The following is a 21,584-nucleotide window of genomic DNA, read 5'->3' as shown; positions in this document are numbered from 1 at the left end:
CTCTCTCATTACCACACTGCAAAGGCTAAGGCAAATACCTAGTACGGTTGCAGTCTTGGTGATCTGTTGGTTAAAGTAATTTCTTCATGTTGCTTAAGAAAAAAGCACATCTTTTAAGGCTGTGTTAATAACTCCAAGGCTCTTAGAACACTTAACCTGGTGTTTGCAGGCTGCTAGAGTATATTTTTGCATAGCTTGTCTTTGTGGCTCATGGGAAAAAGAGCTTTTCTTCTCTCTGGAGCATCCTCACAGGCTCTCTGCCCAAGATGATTGCAAGTGGAAACACTTCTTGTCTTTTAAAATCTTAATTCTAGCAGGCCAGGTGTTTTCATGAAACTTCCAGTATATACCTAGCCAAAAAGGTTTTCCCAACCTTGCCTGAATTTTTGTGGGTGAATGACTTGTATGGAGCCTTTGATGGAATGTATTTAAACAGATGCAAGAAATGCTGTTAGATCTCTTTGGATGGTTAAATGCTGATTTCTGTTAACACTGATTTGGCTTGGTGCACTCTGTCTCCTAGTCAGTTGAGGATGAATTTGGACAGAGGAGCTGGCAAGGCTGTGTTATTTACATAATGCCTTTTTTCTCTGTGAACCCTGAATGTGGATGGAAAGAGTCTTTAATCTTCTTAGCAATCTAAGCAAAGATTGAATGCATTGGGTCAAGCTGGGTTTTGGATAGACTTAGTTAGAAAACGAAATTTAGCTAGATCCCAGCTCTTCACAATGACTGCAAATGGAGATACTTACAGATGGAGCTGATTAATCTTTCAGTAGTTGATAATATTTTTGGTATTTCACCAGTTTGCGAGAACCACTTCATTTATTTTCAGCCATACTTCTTGAGACGTTTTGGAAACAGAACAACTAGCCCTTGTACTAAGCTCTGGGCACTGTTCACATTTGTTCTTCTAAGGATAGTTTTAAGTTGTAAGAGGAGGGATGAAAAGACAAGTGTTGGAATAAGCAGCACGCAGAGGAACTTCCTTTCCTGAGTGCATTCTGAATGACTGGGGACAAAAAAAACCAGACCTCATCTTTATCCTTCTTGCACCATGCCTGCTATGTCATAGTAAGAGGGGGAGGAGGACTTTGTTAGGTGCTTGTCCTTTCTTATCTCAGTTATTAAAAGATTCAGAATGTGATTCTTGTAGTGTGTTACAATTAACGTTGCTTTTCAAATGCTGTCATAAAATGAGATGTGATTTTAAATGCTTTTTTAACGTGGATAAATATGCTGAGCTCGTGCTAGAAGTTCTAGCTTGTCAGGTACTCTGAACAGCATGCAAGTACAATGCATTACAATAAATCATAGAATCATAGAATACATCATGTTGGAAGGGACCCTCAAAGGTCACCTTGTCCAACCCCCCTGCAGTTGGACATCTCCAGCTAGATCAGGTTGCTCAGGACCACATCAAACTTGTTCTTGAGTGTCTCTAGGGATGGGGCTTCAACCACATCCTTGGACAACCTGTTCCAGTATTTCACCACCCTCATTGTAAAGACCTTCCTCCTTATGTCCAACCTAAATCTGCCCTGCTCCAGTTTCAAACCATTGCCCCTCATCTTGTCACCACAAGCTCTTCTAAACAGTTCCCAGCCTTCCTGTAGATCCCCTTCAGATACTGAAAAGTGGCCTTCTCCAGGCTGAACAGCCCCAACTCCTTCAGCCTGTCCTCACAGGAGAAGTGTCCCAGCCCTCTGATCATCTCCATGGTCATCCTCTGGACCCACGCCAGCAGGTCCATCTCCTTCTTGTGTTGGGGGCCCCAGAGAGCAAAAAAAAGTAAAAAAAAAATCAGTCTGTCCTATTTGCATTTCATTTTTCTTCAGACTTACTTTCCCCAGTCCATAAATGTATGCAGAGGCACTTGACTTAATGCTACCACAAAGAGTTTTTATATGTAATGCATCTTCACATAATAAAAGCTCACTCAGGGTTTGATTTTTCAGAACATGAAAGTTAGCTGCTGGCCCTCTTTTAATATCTGCAGCCTAATGTTTGCAAACCAAAAGGTTAACTTTTTATGTGGTTGCTTTTGCAACTAAGTTCAGGAGCAGCCAGTTAATCTCTTTTTTGCTTGGCTTTGTGTTCAGTAATAGAATGAAGTTTATATCCATCCCCTGCTTGAACTCGCTACTGCTGCATTTCATTAAGTTTCTCAATATTTGATGCAAATTGTTTCTAATTAATATGTTTCTAAATAAGGGGGGGGGGGGGGGGGGAATCTCAAAACCCTGTGTGCCATCTCTATAATAATAAGGTTTTATTCTCAGCTATGAAGACTTACAACATTTTATGACCTTTCTGAAATTGCTGTTGTTATTCATATAGTCATTGTTATTCCTGTAAGAGCTGTATTTTGGAATGAAACCCTTTTTATCTGCACTATAATTAATAACCAGAAATAGCTTACTGAAAGCATAGTAAGGCAGGTAAGAACTTGATTAGTTATTGAGGGAAAGGAACACAGAATTTATTTCTTTAACTAATCTTTTTCATGAAGACAAAAGAAAGATTTAATAGCTTCTGTCTGTGTGGTGTGCATCACCACTGTCGCACACATTTGAGGTGCAGCTGGTTTGGAGTTTCTTTACTTACAAAGGAGATAGTATGATTTGTTAAAAAGGGAAAAAAGGAAAGAAAAACAAAAAAATAGGGAGAGGGTGGTGAGAAGGAAAGAAAAAGGAAGAAAAAAAGGAAGGGGGAATTTTTTTTCCCTGTCAACTTTGTCCTTTTCCAGAAATAAATCTGAAGAGTGTAAGAGAATTTTAGCCATTATCATAAACAGTATAGAATTTGAAAGGGGACAGATCAAGGGCAGTTCTGTGGACATGTCTGCTTTGCATTCCCTATGTGTAAGGAAGGAAGGAAAATACACTCTCATGTATATAACCCTTCCTTATATATATTCTTTTTTTTACCACTAAAAGTAGAAAGGTGTAAGGGTACAATAAGTAGAACATGATACTGCAAGAGTCCATATTATGCTTGTAAAAATGAATCTAAGAAATTGAGCAAGGGGGACCACTGAGCTCTCTATTGTTGCACTAATTGGAGAACATAAAAGCTAGCAAGGAACCTATGGCCTTAGAAAAGAACTTGCCAGTGAGACTGAGCCAATCTAAACCTGACCACCACCAAAAGCAGTGGGTCAACCCTTCCTCCCTTTGCCCACTTGGGCAGCATGTTCCCCTTGCTCTGTTTTGCCTGCACCTCTGTGGGTGTGTCCATGCCATGGAGGATCACTGTCACTTGCTCTGCTTCCTCTGCATTGTTAATTTTTGTCTGGCTGAGTGTTCCTCTTGGAGTTAGGGCACAAGCCCTGATGTCAGCAAAATGGCATCAGTGTGTATGGACACCTGAAGGCCACGGCACCACACCTTGCAGTGGCAGTCTGGGTTTAAATCACACTGAAAGCGATATGCAAAAGCATCTTGAACTTTACTTGCATTGTGGCCCTTGTAACCACAGTGTTCACTGTAATAACAGGAGAGATTTAGACCAATATGCCACTAGGCTAATTAAGGGCCTTTCTAAACAGGCTTTTGTCTCAGGCTTTAGTTCTGAGATCTGACTGTAGCCGGCTACTGTCTCAGGTTTCAGCTTGCTAATAGATGCATGGAATGGCTTGGGCTGGGAAGCACCTTGAAGGGTTGAAAGAGACCTCATCCATTTTCAACCCCACTGCCATTGTCAGAGACACCAGGGAGGGGGCATCCACAGCCTCCCTGGGCAACCTGTTCCAGTGTCTCATCACCCTCACTGTAAAGAATTTCTTTCTAAAATCCAGTCTAAATTTGCCTTCCTCAAGCTTCAATCCATTCCCTCTTGTCTTACTGCTACAAGCTTTTGTAAGAAGTCCCTTCCTGGCTTTCTTGTAGGCTCCCTTCAGGTGCTGGACTTCTTAGTTTTCACTCTATAGCTGGTTTATTATGTATATGGTTGTATTTATAGGTATAATAAAACAACAGTAACAAGACAGATGTTAAGGCCTTTGTTAAGTTTTGGGGTTATTTTTAACATCTACAGCAGTGTGATTCATGATATGGGTGCTCTAGTTTCAGCTTTGGGGAGGGTTTTAATTTAAAACTGTTTAGGGAAAAAATTAGAGATGTAACTTTGTTCTGTCCCCTTCCAGCCAAGATGTCTGTGAAAAATACTTAGAGGCCGTGGTTTTAACTTAGTGGAAAAAGATACTGTAACTATTAGTGTCAATGCTGAGCTATTCTGCAGTAGTAGAAGCTGGATGTTGCTCATACCATTCAGCTTCGCTGTTGGAAATATAAAGTCTGGTTTCAGTGGAATTTCTCTTCGCTGAAAATGGGAGCTGCATGTTTTAGTCTAAAAGCAATGCTGGACCGACTGCTTAGCCATAGCTGTGAGTGATTCGTACTGATTTGAGAAGGCTTTCAGAGGTTTGCAGGCTTCAAACATCAGCTCTGTCTGTTTGGAAATATTCATGAATGTCTGAGGTGAAGCCTGTGCTTCCATGGCTCTTGCTGATTTTTAAAATCATAGTATCATAGTATCAGTCAAGGTTGGGAGGGACCACAAGGATCATCTAGTTCCAACCCCCCTGCCATGGGCAGGGACACCACACACTAGATCAGGCTGGCCAGAGCCTCATCCAGCCTGGTCTTAAACACCCCCAGAGACGGGGCCTCAACCACCTCCCTGGACAACCCATTCCAGGGTCTCACCACTCTCATGGTGAAGAACCTCCTCCTCACATCCAGCCTGAATCTCCCCACCTCCAGCTTCATTCCATTCCCCCTAGTCCTATCACTACCTGAGATCCTGAGAAGTCCTTCCCCAGCCTTCCTGTAGGCCCCCTTCAGATACTGGAAGGCCACAATGAGGTCACCTCGGAGCCTTCTCTTCTGCAGACTGAACAGCCCCAACTCCTTCAGTCTGTCCTCATAGGAGAGGTGCTCCAGCCCTCTGATCATCCTTGTGGCCCTTCTCTGGACACTTTGTTCCAGCACCTCCACATCCCTCTTGTAATAGGGGCTCAAGAACTGGACACAGTACTCCAGGTGGGGTCTCACCAGGGATGAGGAGAGGGGGAGGATCACCTCCCTCGACCTGCTGGCCACACTTCTCCTGATGCTGCCCAGGATCTGACTGGCTTTGTGGGCTGCAAGTGCACACTGAGAGCTCCTGTTGAGCTTCTTGTCCACCAGCACCCCCAAGTCTCTCTCCTCAGGGCTGCTTTCCAGCCAGTCACTGCCCAGCCTGGATTTGTGCCTGGGATTGCCTTGACCCAGATGCAGGACCCTGCACTTGCTCTTATTGAACTTCATGAGGTTGGCTTGTGCCCACCTCTCCAGCCTGTCAAGGTCCCTCTGGATGGCCTCCCTTCCCTCCAGCCTGTCTGCTGCACCACACAGCTTGGTGTCATCAGCAAACTTGCTGAGGGTGCACTCAATGCCACTGTCCATGCCACCCACAAAGATGTTGAATAAGACAGGTCCCAGGACTGATCCCTGAGGGACTCCGCTTGTCACTGGCCTCCACTGGGACATGGCAAGGCTGCGTTTTTTTCCCCATCACAGTTACATCATCTTTTTTTTGTCATTGTTTTATTTGTTTGTTAAATGAAAAATATTTGGGGCATTGGAGGTGCTGGAGCATGTGCAAAGAAGGGCAACAAAGGTGGTGAAGGGTCAAGAAAATGAGTTGTGAGGAGCAGCTGAGGGAACTGGGGTTGCTTAGCCTGGAGAAAAACAAACTGAGGGGAGACCTTCTCATTCTCTACAGCCACCTGAAAGGAGGTTGGAGCAAGGTGGGAAACAGTCTCTTCTCCCAAGTAACAAGTGACCAGATGAGAGGAAATGCCTTCAAGTTGCACCAGGGGACATTTAGATTCGACATTAGGAAAAATTTATTCACTGAAGGAGTGATTAAGCCCTGGAACAGGCTGCTCAGAGAAGTGGTGGAGTCGCTGTGTCTGGAAGTGTTAAAAAAGCATGTAGGTGTGTTGTTTAGGGGCATGGTTTAGTGGTGGGCTTGGCAATGGTGGGTTAATGTTTGGACTCAATAATTTTGGAGGTCTTTCCCAACCTTTATGATTCTGTGAAAAGGCAATGTTTTCATTTGCAGAGGTTTCCAGGATGCAGTCAACCAATCCTTTTACCACCCATATAGAACTCCTTATAAATGACAGCAGAAGATTTAGAAGACACCCCCCAATCTCTGCCTAAACTCAAGTGGATATTTGTTCCCTAAATGTTCCTTTTCATTTGCTTTCATGTCACCTCATGCTCTGCAGCAGTAGCAGAGGTGGTTGGGCATTGTTTTGATATTGCTCTTTGTTCTTCTCTCTAGCTGTGTGCTGCCCACCTGCCAACCCGGTCGGAGGCGCCGAACCACTACCAAGCAGTATGTCGGGCTCTGTTTGCCGAAACCATGGAGCTGTACACTTTCCTGGCCAAAATCAAAAGTGCAAAAGAGGTAAGCAGTCTGAGAAGGTTTTCTGCTTTTGAGCTCATTACTGTGTGAATTAGGCTTACAAAATCACTTCTGTGCCCAGCCAGTAGTGAATGTCAAGATGCTAGGGGAAATGATCTGTAGTGTTCAGGGAGAGCAGTTCTGCAGCTAAAGGTTTTTTACTTTTGACCTTATCACCATTTACAGGTCTCTTTCTATCAATTGTGACTAGTCTATTCAGGAATAAAGCAGAAGTTTTTCTTGGAAGTTTTTCTTCAAAGTTTTTCTTCTGTGGTGTTCCAGGGATGTTGTGAAGCTTCAGAGCTTTGCCTGTTGTTCCTCATCTCATTTTGTTTCCTCAGCTCCTTCTCATGCCTTATCTTCGTGTGAAAATTGTCTGAGATTCCTTTTGCCTGTTTTTTGTCCTCAGTCAGCAGCTTCCCTTACCTTTGATGTACGATTGGTTTCTTTGTCTGTCACACAGCTGCACAGCCGAGCCAACTTAAAGGAAAATTTCTGCCTCTTGGTTGTTATGCTTATTTCCACTGCCTGCTTGGCTCTTCCTCATGACTGGTAGGCCATCTTCTGAACGACTGCAGTTAAATGGTCTGGCTGAAGAATAATTTGAGATCGATTTTTAGTAAAGGTAGTTTCAGTGACCTGACCTGCAGAACAGTTCCATAAGCAACTGTATTAACCTGGTGGAGGTCTTGGTTACGTTGGAAAGCTGGTGGGTGAGGTGAAGGGCAGGAGGGGAAGGGCAGGAGGGGAAACATGCTTCCTGAAGCTGGTTTCTTCATCAAAGACAGCATGTCAAGTAACCACACTTCCATATTTTTTAATGAATCCCTGAAGGATTTTCTTTTGTAAGTCAAGAGCTACAGTACCTTTGAAAAGCAGGATAAGATCTTATAGGCTGATCTGAAAATTTTGCAGCTGAAAGAGGCAGAGCTGTTCCACCCATACACACATGCTCTCACTGTTTTTCTTCCTCTGGTTCTAGGAAATAAATACAGCAAATGCAAAACAAAACAAAAAAAGAGGAGTCATTCCTTGTCAGGTTAATGAGCTGAATCAGCTCATTAAAGAGGCAGATGAGCCTCAGAGCAGCACAAGAGAGCTTTTATCCTTAAGCTGATGGTGGAATATGCAAACCAAATCACAGACATAAGGGTCTGATGCTGTCTTTCCTTCCTGGCTGAGCAGCATACATCCAAAGAGGAGAATCCTTCAGAAATATTTTTGTGTTGCATGAGGTCAAATTCTTCCTCTATTTTTCCTCCAGTCCTACTCAGAATGAAATAAATTTTTAAACTCAAGCAGTGTCATACAAGGATAATTCTGACTGTGTCAGCATAGCTGAAGAGCCACTCATTTTCTGAAGTGCCAATGGTACGATTCATATACGTCCAATGGTAGAGAGAGCAGTCAGGATACAGTATCTCTGTGCTAAATACATCTCTTGAACCTTGACATCATTAATGTCACATCTCAGCTTTTGATGACTGCCCCTTAAAGGTCTGATACACTAACTGAGGGACCTGTGCTAGAAACATCTCAACTAACAGCTATTGAAAAGTCCATGTTGAGGCTCAAAGATACGAAAGATCTTTTAGCGTTCTTCTTTCTGCTCAGAAAGGAATGAATGTTCCAGTAATTCTTGACCATTTTGACCGCAGTAAGCAGCAGTAAGTCATGTCTGCTAGTAAGTCATGTCTGTTGTCAGTGTCACTGTGTTTTATCAACATTTTAAATGATTGTTAAAAGTAGTGTTTTGAATTTGCAAATTATTTAATCACCTTGTAACTGGACATGAAAGCCCAACAACATCTGATCACAGCATAGAGCACACACTGAGTTAATCCCAAATGAAAGAAGCCATTTGCCTCTCAAAGGCTATTAGGGATTGATTCAAAGCACATTTAGGTCAAAGGAAGTAATCCTTACAGATGGAATTTTGGCCCTACTGAGTTCAGTAAGACTTTTATTGCTGCACCTAGCCAAGGCCAGATCTTTTATCTTTTGATTTCATTTTACTCTGGGTCAGTCCCTCAGTAGGCATACAAAAAGTGCCCAAGAAAATAATCTCACAAGCAGCTTCTGGAATCCAAATACTTTGATTTTATGTCGTGCTTGATTCTTGCTTATAGCTTTCATCCAACTGTGTTATGATTTGGAATGTATTTAATGTTGAAAATAATGCAGTGTACAAATTACAAAAATAAGTATGAAGCCAAGACAAAGAGAATGCTGTAAACCTTGTTACACCATTTAAAAATGACCTCTACAGTTTATACTTCAGGCAAACAGGGATCATATGATCACAGTCAGTTTGTGCCAGTAAAAGCTGTGGTATTGTTTATATCCTCTTCTCTCTTGAAAAGACATCAATCTTAATTCTTGAGAAGCATGGTTAAATACAATTCAAGTCAATAAATTCCTTTTATTATTGTCATAAAAATATTAGGGAGGGAAAGAATACTTCAATAAGGACATTTGTGGTGATTGCCTTGGCAGATAACTGGGGAGGAAAAAACAAAGAACTTACATAAATCAACTCTAATTAAAAAAAAACAAACTACCACACAACAAAACCCACCACAAACAACCTTATACTTTAGTATTGTGTTTGTGACACTAAAGATGCCAAGAATTCTAAACTGTCAGTATATTTGGAGATCCTCCTTTAGAATCCCTCACACCTAGACACAGTTAAGGATGTGAGATCAAAGTGGAAGGGGAAGAATCCTCTAAAATTACTTAAAATAACTTTCCTATGTATAAAAATTACTTTGAAATCCATAGATTCATAGAATGGTTTTGATTGGAAGAGATCATAAAGATCATCTAGGTGCAACCCACCTTCCATGAGCAGGGACACCTTCTACCAGACCAGGTTGCTCAAGGCCTCATCCAACATAGCTTTGAACACCTCCAGGGAGGCAGCTTCCACAACTTTCACAACCTCCCTGGGGAACCCTCACTGTAAAGATTTTCTTCCTAATATCCAATCTAAATCTACCATTCTCAAACTTCAGTCCATTACCTCTTGTCCTATCACTACAAGCCTGTGTCAAAAGTCCCTTCCCATCTTTCTTGTAGGCCTCCTTCAGGTACTGGAGGGCTGCTATACGGTCTTGGATTCCTTCTAGGACCACTGGATGGCATCTGGGCATCTGTTTCCCAGATATATGAAGTTAATATTTTTTACTCAGTAGGTTCTTAAAAAGCTAACATTGCTGTTAGGGATAATTTTTAACAGTAGAAATTCACTTGCTGGGAGTGGACCAAATCTGATCTTCTTTATGCTATAACCTAGGACAGGTTTAGGAGAGAAATAAGCTGTGAAAGATGAAAAGAAAAACCAAAATACTGCTGTGATGCTGTTTTCAATTTGGCACTTTAAAACTTGCCAGGATTTTGAAAGCTACAGGATTTCCAGACAGATAGATCAGGAGGCAGGACGGATAGGCCTGTAGAGCTGTAATGTGTTTTGCTGCTAATACATATACTGAGTTGTTATGTGCTCTCCAGTCTATCATGTGAGCATCACTGTCATGTAACAAATGGAGTGTGGCTTTAGAAAGGGTTTTACTGGCCTGCTTGTGGGTGAATGCATTCATCAGAAATGATGAAGCAATGAGTGAGCTGCTCAGGTCATCTCAATAGATGTCTCATGAAATGGTTTGGGCACTTTGTCACGTACTTGATGCCGTGTGGTTTTTATTTCCAGTCTGATTCCCTTTGTATGAAAGGTCAGCAATAAAACCTAGGGAGATCCTAATTCTGGTCTTAAAGAGAATGGAATGTTTAGTGTAGTGGATGCATAGGACAGGACTCAAGGCAGAGTTGAGAAAGGTGCAATACTACCATGTGATAGATAGTGATAGATAGATAGATAGATAGATAGATAGGTAGGTAGGTAGGTAGATAGATAGATAAATAGGTAGATAGGTAGGTAGATAGATAGACAGACAGACAGTAGTAAAAATCACATATTTCTGTGGTATAGCAGCTTCAAAGGTGGGGTTGAAATTCAATTAACTAATGTGATCTAACTTGCATCTTTCTGCAAGGTGATGTGTTCCACCAAGTTTACTGGGGAGATATTGCTGGCAGCATCTCTATGCTCCTTAGGCTCTGTGAAAGGTGTCCTTGCTGCAGATCCACCCTGAGTACCATCTGCTGCCACCCAGAAGTGGTCTTTTGTTGGGCCAAGACTTCCAAACTCTCTATCTTGCTGTTTAAGCATTTATAGCTGGTGACAAAAATGGAGTGCAGCTTGTTTCTCATCTCAAGCAGTGAGCTTTTAAAATTGCAGTGGCAAAATTCCACAAGAGGAGGACCTCTCCCTTTTTATTTTTGTTTATGTGTCGGGAAAAGTGGTCAATAAGGTGGGGAAAATGCACGTGTGTATGGTGAGGAGAAAGATCATTTGAATATCTGATAAAAATGGACCTCACGTATAACAAAAAAAAAATCTTCATCAGGGTCATCCAAAAGTCACTGAGATCATCTTTCCTGTCACCTAGCCATAGACAGAACTGTAGGTACAAGTAAGTGATGTCCATGAGCAAATGTTCCTGATGTGAAGTACCTGAAAAGGTCACCCACATTGCTCAGAAGAGGCATCCAGGTGTCACTGAGAGACAGGGAGAGACAACATGAGCACAGGAATGCAGAAATTGCTGCTCTGAATCAGACTGGGGATCCACCTGGTCTGCCATCCACACTGGGAACCTGCTTTATTGAGGGGTTATCTGCCCTCACCCTCCTTCAGCTCCCTGTTACTGCCCAGGCTTTCCTTCTGCTGGAGTTAATGCTCCATGAGCACTTAATGGCTGAGTGAACCAGCAGTGTGCCCTTGTCACAAAGAAACCTTGCAGTTTCCTGAGCTGCACTGGGAGAAATACTGCTTGCAGGTTGGGGAAGGTTCTCCTACCCCTCTACTCTGTCCTGTGATGCCACATCTTGAGTATTGTGTTCAGTGTCTGGGCTCCACAGTACAAGAGAGACATGGACATACTGGAGAGAGTCCAGTGAGGGGTCACAAACATGAAGGGACTGGAGCATCTCTCCTGTGAAGAAAGTCTGAGCAACCTGGGTCTGTTCTGACTGGAGAAGAGAAGGGTCAGGGAGATCTCATCAATGTCTGTAAATAGCTGAAGGAAGAATGCAAGGAGGATGGAGCCAGTCTCTTTCCCTTGGTGCCCAGTGACAGGAGCAGAAGCAGTGGGCACACCCTGAAGCACGGGAGGTTCTTTCTGAATATCTGGAACACTTTTTGACTGAGAGTGACCAAGCACTGTCACAGGTTGTCCCAAGGAGATTGTGGATTCTCCATCCTTGGAGATACTAAGAAGCCACCTGGACATGGTGCTGAGAAACTGGCTTTGAATGGCTCTGCCTAAGCAGGGAGGCTGGACCAGCTGACCAGAGATCATTTCAGCCTCAACCACTGTGTGAATCTGTGAGTGGTACCAGTAAATACCAACCTACAGCAGAGCTAGGCATTCATGAGTGGGTGGTGGGTGATAAACTCCACAACTGGTGGTGAAAGACACCATGTGATACAGACCAGCATCAAATACAAGAAGTGTCCATGAGGCAGATAGCTTTTAATATGCTGCTGTAGATTTGACTCATCTTAAAATTTTTTAGACATTGATACTACACCTTAAGGCATCAAGATTAATATTCCTTCCAAACTAATTAAGACTGTATGTTTTTATAATTGTCTTTGATGAGTATGGACTTTCACTGCAATCAAAAGCTCACCCATAATTTCATTATCCACAGTTTGCCTTGCAATTAAGGTTTTTGGTAGAATACAGATAAAGCTCCCAAGCTGGCATCTTCTTACTTTTCTTTTAAATCATGTTGTCTTTCATTTCTGTCCTTCCTGATGTAAAGACATTCTTTCAGTCTGCCTGGATATATTTCAGTCTGATCTCTATGACAACATAAACTCACAAGTTCCAATTAAGTACAGGAGGTATTTAGGAGGAGACTTGATGGGGTGCTTGGTGCTATGGTTTAGTTGATTAGATGGTGTTGGATGATGGGTTGGACACGATGATCTCAAAGGTCTCTTCCAACCTGGTCTGGTCTGGTCTATTCTATTCTATTCTATTCTATTCTATTCTATTCTATTCTATTCTATTCTATTCTATTCTATTCTATTCTATTCTATATTCTTCCTTCCTTTTTTTCCTCCTAGTTTCATGCCATGCAAAGGCTCAATTGGAAAACAACAAAGTCATGTGCTACTTTCCATTTGATGTGCCCTTACTGGTGTATTATTTGTACAAAATATGATAATGGAGGTAGTTAATAGGTACCTAAACAACGTTAATGGCTAACTTATTTTCAAAATACCATCATTAGCCAAGTTACTCTTGATAGCCTTGTGACTGTAAAGCCTGCTAAATACCCTGCTCCTTGAAGTTGCAGAAAGTACAGCTGGAGAAAGAAACTGATTCACCAGCTTCTCTGCTCATACCTTCACTTTTGCCTACACTTCTAAGCTTCCAGTGACTCCACTTTACCAACTGTGCTGTCATCAGGCTTGTAGCCCCATCTTGATTTCATAGAGTCATGGAATCTTAGAATGGTCTGGGTTGAAAGGGACCCCCAAAGGTCATCTAGTCCAACCCCCTTTGCAGTCAGCAGGGACATCCTCAGCTAGATCAGGCTGCCCAGAGCCCCATCAAGCCTCACCTTGAATATCTCACAGTATCACAGTATCACTTAGGTTGGAAAGGCCCTCGAGGATCATCGAGTCCAACCTATCAACACAGACCCCATGACTAGACCATGGCACCAAGTGCCACGTCCAATCTCCTCTTGAACGCCTCCAGGGATGGTGACTCCACCACCTCCCGGGGCAGCACATTCCAATGACTAATGACTCGCTCGGTGAAGAACTTCCTCCTCACCTCGAGTCTAAACCTCCCCTGGCGCAGCTTGAGACTGTGTCCCCTTGTTCTGGTGCTGGTTGCCTGGGAGAAGAGACCAACCCCTTCCCGGCTACAACCACCCCTCAGGTAGTTGTAGAGGGCAATGAGGTCACCCCTGAGCCTCCTCTTCTCCAGGCTAAACAATCCCAGCTCCCTCAGCCTCTCCTCATAGGGCTTGTGCTCAAGGCCTCTCCCCAGCCTTGTTGCCCTTCTCTGGACACATTCAAGTGTCTCAATGTCCTTCTTAAACTGAGGGGCCCAGAACTGGACACAGGACTCAAGGTGCTCCAGGGATGGGGCCCCAACCACCTCCCTGGGCAACCTGTTCCAGTGTTCCTCCACCCTCATAGTAAAGAACCTGTTCCTAACATCCAATCTAAATCTGCTCTTTTCTATTTTGAAGGCATTGTCCCTTGCCCTGTCACTCCAGGCCTTTGTAAAGAGGCTCTCTCCATCCTTCTTGTAGGCCCTCTTCAGGAGCGGGAAGGCCGCTATTAGGCCTCCCCAGGGCCTTCCCTTCTCCAGGCTGAACACCCCCAGCTCCCTCAGCCTGTCCTCACAGCAGAAGTGCTTCAACCCCCTGATTATTTTTGTGGCCCTGCTCTGGACCAGCTCCATCAGGTCCATGTCCTTCCTATACTGAGGGCTCCAGACCTAGGTGCAGTACTCCAGGTGAGGCCTCACCAGAGCAAAGTAAAATAATAAGGATTTGTTTGATACTCCCAGCTAGGAGCTTTAATAAGGAAAATGTTGCTGATTTGGTGGTTGGTTTTTTGTTTGTTTGTCTGTTTTTCTTTGGGTGGGGAGGGCTTTTTACTGGTTGTTTTGTTTTATTTTGTTTTTTCAAGGGATGCAGCCCCTGTCACTCAGTAACTGTTACTGAGTAACCAAGCACTTGGTTTGGAGATTTTTCCCCCCCCTCTATTCTTGAACAGTTTTGTTGAACATCATGGTGACTACTACCCTTTCCAGAGCTGAGCAAAATACCTTGACCCATACAATCTTTATATGGAGAAATTTGATACTGCTTTAGAGCTTTTCAGTGACTGATTTAACCAGTCCTGTTTGAATTAAATGGGGTTTGGGTCTTTTTAGAGAACTGGAGTAATGCTGCTGGCCAAGCCCTTGGAATTTAAACCCAAGTGGGATAGCTGAATATCTTAAAAGCTGTTTTTCCTCTTTGTGGAGGTTGTGTATTGCTAAATTGAGCCTAGATGTGCAAGATTATTTTGTTAGTCCTGCAGATAGCAGCATAAGAATTCCTTGCATCAGCAAACAAATGATTCCAAATAAAGAAGATAAACTGGAAACTGCTGTAGACTATCCTGCAATTGGTGAAACACAAAGGCCAGATCTGAATTCCCACGAATGCTGTCTTCATTAAAATGTTGCATTTTAGAGAGCATTTTGTGGAAGCAGGTTTTTGATGCTGTGCTGACAAGTGTCTTATATAAACTCCCCATCTGTCACCAAAGCCAGGAGAGCTGTGTCTCAAATGTGGGACACACAGCAGCAAATCAACTGCCTGCTTTTAATAGTGCAGCAAGTCTCACTTGGAGACATCTGATATTTTTATTGCTAGCTTTTGTCACAAATTGCAGGGGATTTTATAAAATGACCAAGTGCTGTCATGGTTTAGAAAAAGCTGAAGCTAGTGAAAAACATTTGCTTCCTACACATCTGCCCCTTCCTTTCACGTGAACACCCAGGCTGTAATAGGTGAATCAGGACTGTGGTATGGGTCTGAGGTTCTGAGATGGTTCAGAAAAACCCTTATAAGATGTTTCTGCTTTGTGGAATGGAAACCCATTTAGGCCATGTATTTATTCCACTGGAGTAGCTTTTTTATTTTAGGCCCTTGTCCCCAGGGTAAGAACAAATGACTGCAGCCACTGAGGCTGCTTGTGGGGTTTGGATCACAGTTAAGTTCTGACAAATGCTTTCCTGTATTGTAAATATGTTGGTTTCCATAATTTACGATGGAAACAAATGTGAAACCTGCTGATGCTGGCTGGGGATGCTGGAGGCAAGTGATAATATTTCATTTAGTCTAGAAGCTTAAACATAATCATTTGTCACAGTGAATTTATTCCTTCCCAAGCTGCACCTGACAGGTCGTGGAAATTTAAAGCCACCTTCCTAAGCACTGACTACAAGGACTGAGCGCTTGCTGTTTCTTTTTCTACCCAATCCTCCACGGCTTTCTGCCTTCTGTAATGATGGAAATTCTTTCCTTCCTGCTGTTCTTGACTAAATTGAATGATGAGCTGTGTTTAGGGGTCTGAACTAGGTGCCAGGGAGGTGAATGAACTATCCCTAGATTAGTGCTGGTTATGAAAGAAACAGCTAGAGCAATTGGGTAGGATGAGGAAAGATTAGGAGCACAGCTTTGGCAGTAGCCTATGTTTCTATCAGCTCATTTGGATCAAAAGACTTTTTGAGAGACTTCTCTGTTGGTTGGCAGGTTCTGCTCTTGCAGCTCCCCAGTGTAGCCAGCACTGCTTACACCTGCACTTTCTGGGATAGAAACTCCCCCTCCAGCTATGTTCCAGAGAAACTAATTAAATGGTTGCCTTATTTGGAAGAACTTTCAGCTATTCAAGGTTTTGGTATTTTTCCTTCTTGTTTTCTGCTGTTAAGAAAAACAGGTTGTAATCTTTTTAGCTTGATGGCATATTTATGTCAGTCAAAGGCATGAGCCTTTGGGCATAAACTGTACAGTAGGGAACATGATTGCTGAGATGGGTAATTGCTGCAAATTTTTTGGAACAGTTCAGTAAAGGTTAAGCAGCTGGAACATGGAAATTTACAAAAAATGAGTATGTACCTTCCATTATGGAAAGGAGGAATGTATCTGAGAGTTGTGAACTCATTTACTGAAGTTAGCTTTTTTATTACAACTAGGAAAAGGAGAAAATATCAGAATGATTTTCTGGTTTACAGTTTATCAGCAGATGTTAGTAGTTTGCAAGAAAACACATAGTTTACAGTTCATAGAATCAGAGGACAATAGGAGCTGGTAGTGATCTCTGGGGATCATACAGTCTAACCCCTGCTAAAGCAGGGTTACCCACAGCAGGTTTTACAGGATCACAATGTCCAGGTGGATTTGGAGTATCTCCCGTGAAGGACTCTGGAATCTTTCTGGGAAGCCAGGACCAATCCTCCAGGCACCCTCAACAGGAAAGAAGTTTTTCTTTATGTTCAAGTGAAATCTCCTCTGTCCTAGTTTGTGCCCATTGCTGAACACCAATGAAAAGAATCTGGCCCCATCCGCTTGACTCTCAACCTTTAAGTATTGATAAGATCCCCTCTCAGTACAGGTTATACAGTCCCAGGTCTCAGAGCCTCTCTTCATCAGAGAGATGCTCCAGTCCCCTCAGCATCTGTGTGGAATCTGCTGGACTCACCAATTCACAAATATTTGAGCCAGCAGTGTGCCCAGGTGGCCAGGAGGGCCAATGGCATCCTGGCCTGCATTAGGAATAGTGTGGCCAGCAGGAGCAGGGAAGTCATTGTGCCCCTGTACTCTGCTTTGGTTAGGCCACACCTTGAGTACTGTGTCCAGTTCTGGGCCCCTCAGTTTAAGAAGGGCATCGAAACACTTGAAAGTGTCCAGAGAAGGGCAACAAGGCTGGGGAGAGGCCTTGAACACAAGCCCTATGAGGAGAGGCTGAGGGAGCTGGGATTGTTTAGCCTGGAGAAGAGGAAGCTCAGGGGTGACCTCATTGCCCTCTACAACTACCTGAAAGGTGGTTGTAGCCAGGAAGGGGTTGGTCTCTTCTCCCAGGCAACCAGCACCAGAACAAGGGGACACCGTCTCAAGCTGCACCGGGGAGGTTTAGACTGGACCTGAGGAGGAAATTCTTCACCGAGCAAGTCATTTGTCATTGGAATGTGCTGCCCAGGGAGGTGGTGGAGTCACTGTCCCTGGAGGTGTTCAAGAGGAGATTGGACGTGGCACTTGGTGCCATGGTCTAGTCATGGGGTCTGTGTTGATAGGTTGGACTCGATGATCCTCGAGGTCCTTTCCAACCTAAGTTATACTGTGATACTGTGAATACTGTTTTTGAAATGGTTATTGTGACTGTATGGCACAGAAAAGAAGAAACCTGGGCTGAAAAATACGAGTAAGTGAGGCCTTTATGATATCCTTCTTCCTATTTCTGCCTGTTTTCCCTGGAAAAAGCTGATTGCCTGTAAGTGTCATTGCTGGCCACAGCAACAGGACTGATGCAAGTTTCCACGAAGGCATTCTTTCCCAGTTGGGTATCCTGTGGTGATACTGCAAGTCATGCCAAAATGTCCCCACATCATCCCATGATACATTTCCTTCTGTAATGCTGGTGCTTTGAGTTTTTTTTAGAATCCTCCTGTAAATTACATATTTTATTTTTATAGTTAGTGATAGTATTTCTTCCTTCATGTGAAAGCAAGTGTGTCACTTATTTAAATAAGACAATAAATAACCCATCTGCTCTCTTTCCAAAACCTCTGTGGTGGCTGACTCACATGTGCCATCTCTGGAACCAAGCTTGATTGATACTTACACTCTGTTAAATGTGCAAGTTAAGTATTCTTCCAGTGCTGCACTTTCTTCCAGGGATGTGTAGGCAGCTTTGGAACTACTTTCAGAAAAAAAAAAGAAACAGTTCACAGAATACAATTGGTTTAAAGTTTTCTGGAAAGCTCAGAAGCTAAACTGATACTGTTTCATTTCTTTAAAGGAAAAGCTTGAGTACTTAGCAGTGAGAACAAGATTTTTGATAGATAAATGTATCTGTCAGATCTCTGACCTGCTGCTTTAGTCTCATAAAATAAACAAGTAGTTAGCAGAGGATTTAACTGTCCATTTTGAATACATTAGTGAGGACTTAGTAAACAGATCAAACATTGTTAACAGATTGATATTGTTAAAGATTTCCTGGGAAAATCTCTGTACAAGTGAAGTATTGAGAATTTGTTTGTACTGCTGATTCCAGATCATTTCAATACAGAAGTAATCAAAAAAAGAGATAGCATTTTGAACATCACTGAATCACAGAATGTTAGGGGTTGGAAGGGACCTCAAGAGATCATGCAGTCCAACCCCCCTGCCAAAACAGGATCACCCAGAGCAGGCCACACAGTACCTTAATCATCCTCATAGCTCTTCATTGGACTCTCTCCAGTAGATCCCTCTCTGTCTTGAATTGGGCAGCCCAAAACTAGATATGATGGTCCAGGTGTGGTCTCACCAGGGCAGAGTAGAGGGTGAGGAGAACCTCCCTAGACCTGCTGGACACGCTTTTCTTGATGCACCCCGTGTAGCTGTTTATGTGTGTAAGATAATTTCTGCAAAGCCTTTACAATCTTGTCTGTGTGCAAGCTTGTCTCTTCTTTGGTCTCCTTTAACTTTTAATTATCTTTCTTATTCTTGTTAGTGTGAAAGCCTTTTTTTTTTTCTTTTGCTGCTTTGCAGACAATCATTTCCAAATATGTGTGGTCCAGTCTTGCTCTTAAATAGCAGCTTTTACCTTTGAAATATCTGTTCCTCTTCCTTACCTGATTTTATTACTTACTATTTTTTCTACTTACCTTATTATTTATTTTCATAGTATCATTCAGGGTATCATTGGAAGGGACCACAAGGATCATCTAGTTCCAACCCCCCTGCCATGGGCAGGGACACGCCACACTAGATCAGTCTGTAATAGTGTAGTCATACAGACTACTTCATTTCAGTACACAGTCACAGTTCAGTGCAAAGGATTTCTAGTATTTTATTTCTTTTCACAAGTACCTTTCTGGGAATTTCTTCTCCTAGAGAAATGAGCTGCCCTGAGTTCAGCCCATAATAATAATTTTGCTATGAATGGGATCCTTGCCAAGTCAGTAACATTTTTCTGCATTGTAGCTTAACAGACCTGCTATGTGGTTGGGTGTTTGGGGGTTTTTCCTGTAAATAGCCCAATTTAAGGAATATTAAAATGGCTGTCTGTAGCTTGTCCTCTGTCATGCTGTTATATGAAGTCCTTCCATACTCAAAACTTAGGATTTGCTTCCCTGCATTTAAGGTCCACTTTTCAATTAAGAGAAATATTCAAACAGCATTCTGAGTTACTTTTACAGTATTGCTGTTCAAGTCATGAAACATTCAGTAGAATACCCAAACAATATAATTCAGCAGATGTCAAAAAGTAGGCTGCAGTTTTACTGGAGGGCAATGCCATCATGCATTCATTGACTCATTTTCTTTTCATTGGCAGAATCTGAAGAAGATTCAGGAGATGGACAAAGAAGCAAGCGATGAATCCAGTACAGATCTCGATGACTTAAAAAATGCTGACTGGGTAAGATAAGAACTTAATGATGATTCAGCATCATTGCCAGTAGTTGGTATTTCTTTATAATGATTACCTAAAGCTGTTTGGTTTATGTTAAAACCAGTGTCTGTTTTTTTAACGTATCGGTTATTAGTAACTCTTCACAAGTTAGAACCAAATGGAGTCTCAGCCTCCCTTCTCAAACAGGTGAAACAATGCAAGTATCCCGGGATTACAGTTTTCCTTTAGACTGTGTTCATGGAGAAGCTTTTGCAATTTAAAGAGAGTGTACATTTACAGAATCACAGAATCAGTGAGGGTTGGCAGGGACCACAAGGATCATCTAGTTCCAACCCCCCTGCCATGGGCAGGGACACCCCACACTAGATCAGGCTGGACAGAGCCTCATCCAGCCTGGGCTTAAACACCTCCAGGGGTGGGGCCTCATCCACCTCCCTGGACTACACATTCCAGGGTTTCACCACTCTCATGGTGAAGAACTTCTTCCTCACGTCCAGCCTGAATCTCCCCACCTCCAGCTTCATTCCATTCCCCCTAGTCCTATCACTACTTGATATCCTAAGAAGTTCCTCCCCAGCCCTCCTGTATGCCCCCTTCAGATACTGGAAGGCCACAATTAGGTCACCTCAGAGCCTTCTTTTCTCCAGACTGAACAGCCCCAACTCCTTCAATCTGTCCTCATAGGAGAGGTGCTCCAGCCCTCTGATCATCCTCATGGCCCTTCTCTGGACACCTTCCAGCATTTCCATGTCCCTCTTGTAATAGGGGCTCCAGAACTGGACACAGTACTCCAGGAGGGGTCTCACCAGAGCTGAGTGGAGGGGGAGGATCACCTCCCTTGACCTGCTGGCCACACTTCTCTTGATGCAGCCCAGGATCTGATTTGCCTTCTGGGCTGAAAGTGCACACTGAGAGCTCATGTTGCGCTTTTTGTCCACCAGCACCCCCAAGTCTCTCTCCTCAGGGCTGCTTTCCAGCCAGTCACTGCCCAGCCTGTATTTGTGCCTGGGATTGCCTTGACCCAGATGCAGGACCCTGCACTTGCTCTTGTTGAACCTCACGAGGTTGGCTTGTTCCCACCTCTCCAGCCTGTGAAGGTCCCTCTGGATGGCCTCCCTTCCCTCCAGCCTGTCTGCTGCACCACACAGCTTGGTGTCATCAGCAAACTTGCTGAGGGTGCACTCAATGCCACTGTCCATGTCACCGACAAAGATGTTAAACAAGACAGGTCCCAGGACTGATCTCTGAGGGACTCCACTTGTCCCTGGCCTCCACTGGGACATGGACCCATTGACAGCCACTCTTTGGGTGCAGCCATCAAGCCAGTTCTTTATCCATCTAGTGGTCCACCCATCAAACCCCTGTGTCACCAGTTTGGAGAGCAGGATGTGGTGCGGGACAGTGTCGAAGGCTTTGCTCAGGTCCAGGTAAATGACATCAGTTGCTTGCCCCTCATCTATTAATGTTGTGACCTGCTCATAGAAGGCCACCAGGTTTGTCAGGCAGGATTTGCTCTTGGTGAAGCCATGCTGACTGTACCAAATCACCTCTTCACTATTCTTCTGTGTCAGTAGTGCCTCCAGGAGGATTTATGCAGGTATCATGTTGACTGCCCTTCAAAGGGACAGCCAGGCAGTAGGCAGAGTCACCAATTGAGTCCCTTGCAAAATGTCTGTCTGAAAAACAACTGTTGGGAAACTTGGCAAGAAAGTTCTGATCCTATGAGAAACAAAGTTTTGGATTCAATTTGTGTTGTGGCACACAGTGCTAGCTATAAGTCTGGAAACTTTCCTGATGTGCTTGCAGTAAACTTGAAATGGAAACACAGATTTATGGTATGAAAATTTGAAATCCTTATTAT

The 21,584-nt window shown here is 43.3% G+C and overlaps 1 protein-coding gene across 4 annotated transcripts in view; it reads left to right on the top strand.

The window, feature by feature from the left end:
• The window catches only part of SPIRE1 (spire type actin nucleation factor 1), a 155,883-nt gene that overhangs the window by 94,503 nt on the left and 39,796 nt on the right, over positions 1-21,584 (top strand). For all 4 annotated transcript variants that reach the window (XM_068147640.1, XM_068147641.1, XM_068147642.1 and 1 more), the window contains exons 4-5: positions 6,337-6,462; positions 19,646-19,729. In XM_068147640.1, coding sequence (XP_068003741.1) covers positions 6,337-6,462; positions 19,646-19,729 — 210 coding nt within the window. The remainder of the gene's footprint in view (positions 1-6,336; positions 6,463-19,645; positions 19,730-21,584) is intronic.

Source organism: Melanerpes formicivorus, unplaced genomic scaffold (assembly GCF_026170545.1).
Source record: "Melanerpes formicivorus ecotype bairdi unplaced genomic scaffold, bMelFor1.0.p_v2 SCAF_15, whole genome shotgun sequence".
NCBI lineage: Eukaryota > Metazoa > Chordata > Aves > Piciformes > Picidae > Melanerpes > Melanerpes formicivorus.
This window is presented reverse-complemented; position numbering and strand designations above follow the sequence as displayed.